Here is a 7842-nt window from a genome sequence, read left to right on the forward strand (position 1 = left end):
ATTTCCAATATTTTTTTTTATTTTATGACCTTGTGCTTGGAGTTTCACCTACTGTGAAAGACTTTAACTTCGACCATAATTTCTGAATGTTTGTTGCAAGGGCTTTCATATTTCACAGTTGTATTCTTTCTTTGGGTACACCAAAATTTTGATCTCTTGACCTTGTAGTTGCATTTGAGAAACTTAAACCTTACAGGAGCATTAGTGTTTCACAAATACGTCTTGTTTTAAATTAGCAATTAAACCAATATACTTCTACCTCAAATAATGTGTTCATTACATTTCTTTAATTTTGCCATATAAAAGAATGACAGGATCAGGTATCAAATGAAATTGGAATTTTTGAGTTCATGGTGTTTTCATATAATGTTGAAATAGGAAGAAATTACTGCTGCTTGATTTTCAAAAGAAGAAAGCTATATTTCATTGCATTTACCTTAATATTAAAAGCACCCATACCTGTCATTGTCAATCCAAGTAGATATTGTACAAGTGTTCCTTTACTACGACTGAAACAGTATATATAATAAGCAAATTCTCGTAAATCATCCCTCTCTTTATTATTAGCACTTAATTGTTCCTACAATTACAGAGGTACAAATATGAAACATGAATGTCATATCAAAAAATGTAACAAATAAATGTCAAAATTTATATGTCTTTAATCACGTCCTCCAACTCTTGCTTTGTGAACATGTGGAATTTCTTCTCGGGGGTCACCTGTCCCATCTAAAGAAAAAAAAATGAGTGAAATTAAAAAGAAAACAACTTTTAGATTTTACACTGACTGTGTCAACTTTCACACATACCTCAACATTTGTGGAGTTTAATTTTTCTTCCATGACCTGTTTCAGTATTGTTAAAGCAGATTTGCAAGCCTCCTTGAGAGTCATAGACTGTAAAGAAAACTCGAGAATCATTTCAATATCAGACCCACAGCAAACAAACCTTATCTAAACACTTTTAACACCCCCCCCCCCCCCCCCCCCCCATCAAGTAGATATTCTGAACTAATATTGCATTTTATACAAATTCCACATATAAAAGTAATGAACCCAATAAAAGGTTACTGTTCTCCTACTAATGGTTAGTAGCTGGCCTACTTAATTTTCTATTATTGGTTACATGAACTATTTGTGACTACCTTGTGATATGTGTCTTGTAGAGCTTGCTGTGCTCCTTCTGATCCTGAACCAATGGCTTTGGCGTCGTACTGTATGAATGTTCCAGATGGATCCATATGATAGCTAACAAAAGACAGGCTTATGAAAGACAGTGTTCTGGGCAGTGACAAATTTACATTTTATGTTTTATGTATGAGCCTAAGTTGAAAAATATTAAGTCTCTGGTTCAAACACATAATCTACAAGGTTTTTTGTTTTTAATTCCTGAGTGCATGTTTTGGCTTATTTTTCCTTTGGCACAGGTTTCAATTCATGCAATATACATTTCAACATATATATATATATATACATGTGTATATATATATATATATATATATATATATATATATATATATATTTCTCACCATTTCTTGGATTTCTAGATTTACTAAGAATTTTAAGTTAGCACAGTGAGTAATTTTCTACCTTTACAAAAGGGTAAAGATTTTTTAAAACAAGATGTTGGCAGATAGACAAGGAGACTGAGGCCTATGGGCCACAATTCTCTCCCAGAGTACATATCCATGGTATTCGAGATACATGTACCAAAGTTCAACTGAATATTCCAAAGTTAACTTTTTTTATATATACACCCTTTGGGGGGCCTGACTCAAATCTCTTGATCTGCACTTCATAATAATAAGGTTAAAAAAAAATAATAGTCTTGTTTCCTGCTACCAGCCTGAAAAAATAGGGTAAGTAGGTAGAGAAATTATTCTATTTTTTTTATTTTATTTTATTTTTTTCCCAACGGTATTTTTTGGATATAGTGTTAAATCCAGACCCTAAAAAGGGCATGGTAATCCAATAATCAAAAAGGCACTTTACGCCACGACAAGTTTTCATGAGGGCATTTTTTTGACATCTTTGAAATTATAAATATTTTCTTTATCATGTTTATGTACTTAAATTATTATTTAATACTGAAATCTTTAGTTATACAAGTATCTAAAAGAAAAAATTATAAATCTGTCAACTTAATTCATTCATTTAATACACACTGAGAGGGCAATTATTGCCAAAATTTAAATTCAAATTTTTTAATCAAGAAATTAGTATGGTTATCAAGGTTATATATATGCTTAAAAAGTAATGGATGTGAATCTTTTTTGTCACCTGCTCAAGAATTATTTTAGTTTGGGGTATGATTTTTTTTCCTTGCTTTAATATTGTTATTTGTGTATGAGGTAAATAACAGAACAAAATTGCAAGGGGGGGGGGGGCTACTTGGATAATAAATGTAGAGGGCATTCTCTTTATTTTGAAAATAATCTACCAACAAAATCAAGTGAAAATTAACTGATCATACCAAAAAATTAAACTTCAAATAATATATAAATTGGTTAAAACTTTTTTTCTGGCTTAGAAACATTGAGCCTCAGGGTGTCAACTCAAAAAGTTAGAACACAGAATCATTAAACATGTTGAAAGAAACTAACTTCATACTTTGTTGTTTCCTAGCCCATTTCACACTTTATATTCAGGTTTTTTTTTTGGGTACATTGTAAGTTGTCTTAATTCATCAGCAGTTTTATTTTTCACATTATCGTACTTTAAATTAAAAAAAAAACGATCCTGATTTAAAATATGTAACATTTTAATTTACAAATTAATCTATCTTTGACATTGGGGTTAATTCTTGCATAATCAATGCAATCAAATGATATTTTCTCCTGTTATCTTTTATACCCTGACAGCCTGAGGCATGTTACTTGGCCAGGTCGCTGTGTGCGTTCAAGCGAGAAGTGATTTCCTGTCCTGAATTCTGTCCTGAATTCACACCTTTGCATGCATTAAATAAACAAAGCGGCTAATCAGCATGCACTGAATAAACAAAGCTGCTAGTCCATCTTGCCTCTGCTAGGAATATTTATTTATTTTTGTAAGGAAAAAACGGCATGGCGCTGGTAAAAAGGGCATGGCGCCAAGAGAAAAGGGCATGGTGCCGCGCCATGCTAGTTTGCTTTAGATTTAACACTAGGATATGAACTAATACAAAACCAAATTAAACATGTCATAGGTCAATATTATCTTTTAAAATTAAATTTCATGTCTTTTGATGCACAGTTAAATTTCATGTCTTTTGATGCACAGCTCAAGTGGTATTTTATGAAAGTCCATAATTAAAAATAAAATTTCATGAAATACCACTTGAATATATACTTTTTTCAGTTTTGGAACATGAAATTCCCGATTTTTTTCCCCCAAAACTAAAAACAAAACTTTAGGGTTGGGTGCAAAAAAATAGGGTCGGTTGGGTAGCAGGAAACAAGACTATTATTTTTTTTGGCCTAAGATCAATAAAAATATCGTTGCTCTTAAGATGAAGATTTTTTAAAATATTTGTCTTCCTATATTGCTATGTAAAACTTTAATCCATTATTACGGGTTTTGCTTCACAGAGGCACTCACAGTTGGTGTACATGAAGAAAATGAAAATTTCTCAATCAGAATAACTAAGTTCAGCTTTGGTTAAATACAATAAAGTTAAAACAAATTGATGGGTGTAAAACACAGAACTCACAGTTGTGGTCCTTTCTTGTCAATGCCAGCAAAAAGTAACGCCACACCAAAAGGTCGACTCTGTAATAATGACAGGTAAAATAATTTACACCTATTAAAATGAGGACAATAGCAAGTTTATTTCCCCCAAGACAGCAACTATTTCCCGAGGTGCAGACGAGGAAAACAGTTGTTGAAGCCGAGGAAAATAGTTGTTCTTGAGGGGGACAATAAACTTGCTATTGTCTGAGTAGTCAGTAAATAGGTATTTTATTATACCGAAGCAAACTTTACTTGTGTCATGTCACGATGCGGATAAAACCAGAAGAGTTCCAAGATAAAATGTGAGGGAAATGTAATGCTGCCATTGAATAGTTCAATGACAATTTCACCATGGGCAAATAGCACAATAACTATTCCACTGTAGAGGATGTTTAGAAAAATAGCTGGTTTACTCATCATATTTTTAAAAAGAAAACAAGTTGTGTTTGTGAAACACTATGCACCCGGCGGCAACAAAGTTCGAAAAAGCTATTTTTAGCGTATAGGTCACAGTCAAGGTCACAAGGTCATTGACCTTGGTGTCATTTGAATGAACTTAATTAGTGGAGTATGCATACCAAATATGAAGTCTCTATCTCCTATGGTTCAAAAGTTATGGCGAAGGTTAAAGTTGACAACAGACAGACAAACAGACAGACAGGACAAAAACAATATGCGCCCCTGATCTATCGATCCGGGCGCATAAAAATTTGCAGAGGTATAATAATACAATTTATCCTGTCTTCTGTATTTCTGTACTTTTGAAAAAGAGAAGAAAAACTAATCTCAATTATCCTTTTATACTTCATTTCATTCAACATCTCAAAATGTTCATACGCAAAAGCAAAACAGTTTTTTTTATAAAGTTAATGCATCTTATATTTCAAACAAAACTCTATAAATTATAATTCAGTGAAATTCTAACTTGATTTCCTTTGATCTATTGTGAGAGTTCAGATGTCTTACCATTGCTCCAGGGTCTGCATCATCATCTCCAAACTGTAGAGCTAGGTTACTGACAGCCTGTGTCACACTCTCTACTGACATCTTAGCATTATATGTAAACCAATGATTCTGCAGGAAATATAAAAATAATTATCTTACACTATCTCTCTTAGCAATTTATGTATATCTGAGTTTTATACTTCTCTCAGGAATATGAATTAAACATTACCATTTTTTTCAATCTGGGAAATAAAACTGACCTGTGTTTCAACTCTAGCTCGATCTATTAATGTTCTGGAGTCTGCAATTAATCCACTCATAGCACAGGCTACAAAACAGTTAAAAAATAAAAATTAATAATTAACATTTATGTACAAAGAACAATGCAATCTTGAAGTTGCAATACTGTAATTCAAAAGGAAACGTAACAGACTCAATTTGTTCCTGTTAATGCTTTACATGTACCTATTAAAAAAAATTGCATTCATAAACAAGAGGCCCAGGGGCCACATCGCTCACCTGAGCACTGTGGCTAAGAAAAAAGGAAAAATCAGTTTAGTACTGTAAAGCTTAAATGCATAAGTGGTCCCAACCTACCCCTAAAAGGAAGTGCGGGGGGGGGGGGGGGGGGGGGGGGGGGGGTTATGATTTGAACAAAATTAAATCTACACTAACTTGGATGCTTACATAATTTTTTGACTAACTGTGACTTTTTTCTCTACAAGTTTGAACTTTCATTGTGGCCCCACCCAACCCCTGGAGGTCATGATTTGAACAAACTTGAATCTACACTATCTGAGGATGCTTCCATATAAATATGACAAACCGTGGCTTTGCTGTTCTTGAGAAGATTTTTAAAGATTTTTACTATATATTCCTATGTAAAACTTTGATCGTTCATTGTGGCACCACCCTACCCCCGGGGGTCATGATTTGAACAAAATTGAATCTGTACCACTTGAGGATGCTTCCATATAAATATGACAAATCATTGCTTTGCTGTTCTTGAGAAGAAGATTTTTAAAGATTTTTCCTATATATTCCTATGTAAAAATTTGATCATCCATTGTGGCCCCACCCTACCCCCAGGGGTCATGATTAGAACAAATTTGAATCTACACCATCTGCAGATGCTTCCATATAAATTTGACCAATCATGGCTTTACTGTTCATGAGAAGAAGATTTTTGAAGATTTTTCCTACATACTCCTACGTTAAACTTTAATCATCCATTGTGGCCCCACCCTACCCCCAGGGGTCATGATTTGAACAAACTTGAATCCATACCACCTGAGGATGCTTCCAAATAAATATTACCAATCATTGCTTTGCTGTTTTGAGAAGAAGATTTTTCCTATATATTCCTATGTAAAACTTTGATCGTCCATTGTGGCCCCACCCTACCCCCGGGGGTCATGATTTAAACAAACTTGAATCTACACTACCTGACAATAATTCCACATGAGTTTCATCTTTCCTGGCCCATTGGTTCTTGAGAAGATTTTTCAATAATGCCATTAATTTTTGCTATTTCGTAATTATCTCCCCTTGGAGGAGGGCGTGGCCCTTCATTTGAACAAATTTGAATCCCCTTCACCCAAGGATACTTTGTGCCAAGTTTGATTGAAATTGGCCCAGTAGTTCTGGAGAAGAAGATGAAAATGTGAAAAGTTTACAACAACAACGACGACAGACAACGGACAAATTTCAATCAGAAAAGCAGGTGAGCTAAAAACAGAAGGACTGGAAACAAGTTTTAGCTTAAAATGCTCTTTTCTTATACTTACCTATATGGTCATCCACTTCAAAAACTTTTTCTATACTAGAAGGTTCAATTAAAGGGGAAGTAACTCTCTTTTCAACAGCTAAAACTACCCCTTCTGATGTCTGTATGCCGATTGCTGTTGAACCAAGCTGCAACAGAAGTTTGTATGTGCTGGTATTGATCTTTTTCACACAATATACAGTAAGATCTATTGATGGGGCTAAATTTTCCAAAAATAATCATGTTTTTGCTGCCCTTACTATGACCTGGTTTCCAAATAACTTAACTAAGAAAAAGCATACCAGTTTCAAAACAAAATCAACTGAGAAAAAAAATGCATAAAACGCACACTCTCAAAAATAAAATTACGACATACCTTTATAGCCTCTATGGCATATTCTACTTGGAACAAACGGCCTTCTGGTGAAAATGTGTTAACACCACGGTCATACTCAGATCTTGTCAGAAACATAATTCACAGTCTAGAAAAAAAAAAGTACACATATTATAACACAATAAATTCACAAAGTGTTTTTAAAAGTTGACATAATAAACAAGAAATTGTTGAAACATATATGGAAATTTTTGTATAATGACTTGCAAGTGGATGAGTTTATGACTTTATGTATAGTATAGCAACTCTGATAATTTATTTTCTTCAAAGCATGCCAATGTGCAAAATCCTTTTATTTGGATGAAGTCATGTTTCTCACAACTTTCTAAGGTGGTGAAACCACTTGTTTGGGACTGGGGCTGTTTGTTATTGACTAAATTTATTATCTTCAATACAGATGAATGTGAGTTGAAAGTTTAGTTATTACATGTATGTACATGATATATCCAATAACATGTTCTTTAATTTTGGGGGGAAATGACTATTGGGAAATTTAACACATTCATTTAGTAAAAAAGGTACCTTTTTGAATTGGGAATGGGAGCTTTTAACAGCCCCAAATACAGGGATGGGTGGGGGTGGGGTATGGACTTAGAAAGAATTTATAATGCATTTTGTATTAAATGGAAAAATAATATTTCAAGTATAAATTTTAATCAAATCTGAAATATATTGTGAAGAGAAGTAATTAAAGTTAGGTCTAGAACTTGGCTTAATTTAACGACTTGGATACTTGGTGGTTGCATATAAAATCATATAATTAAAGATAATTCAGGGTAATCCAAACCCATATCTCTTTCACTCTTAGTCAGTTTTTGCTATAATCTATAATGTACACACTATTTCAACTTAATTTAATCAGGTAAAATTAGCTCTGATTTTCGTCATGTTTCCCTACTTTGGGTTTTAAAAAACAATCTATATAGATCCGGATTTTATTGATTATAATCTTTAAATAATTCAATTTTCCTTACTTTCATCACTTTGAACTAATGTATTTCTACAGAGAAATTTTTCTGTTCATTTTCTGA

General features: G+C 33.2%; 1 protein-coding gene across 2 annotated transcripts in view; it reads right to left on the minus strand.

Moving 5' to 3' along the window:
* Positions 1–535: 535 nt before the first annotated feature.
* The window catches only part of LOC133194724 (proteasome subunit alpha type-5), a 12735-nt gene continuing 5428 nt past the window's right edge, over positions 536–7842 (minus strand). For both annotated transcript variants that reach the window (XM_061330628.1, XM_061330629.1), the window contains exons 2-9: positions 6794–6899; positions 6440–6566; positions 4913–4980; positions 4674–4781; positions 3688–3746; positions 1145–1247; positions 810–896; positions 536–729 (exon numbers count right to left, since the gene is read on the minus strand). In XM_061330628.1, the coding sequence (XP_061186612.1) occupies positions 652–729; positions 810–896; positions 1145–1247; positions 3688–3746; positions 4674–4781; positions 4913–4980; positions 6440–6566; positions 6794–6889 (726 nt within the window). In that variant the 5' untranslated portion in view covers positions 6890–6899 and the 3' untranslated portion in view covers positions 536–651. The remainder of the gene's footprint in view (positions 730–809; positions 897–1144; positions 1248–3687; positions 3747–4673; positions 4782–4912; positions 4981–6439; positions 6567–6793; positions 6900–7842) is intronic.

The sequence above is a fragment of the Saccostrea echinata genome, unplaced genomic scaffold (assembly GCF_033153115.1).
Source record: "Saccostrea echinata isolate AGI-Se365-2 ecotype Australia unplaced genomic scaffold, CSIRO_AGI_Sech_v1 ptg000029l, whole genome shotgun sequence".
Classification (NCBI taxonomy): Eukaryota; Metazoa; Mollusca; class Bivalvia; order Ostreida; family Ostreidae; genus Saccostrea; species Saccostrea echinata.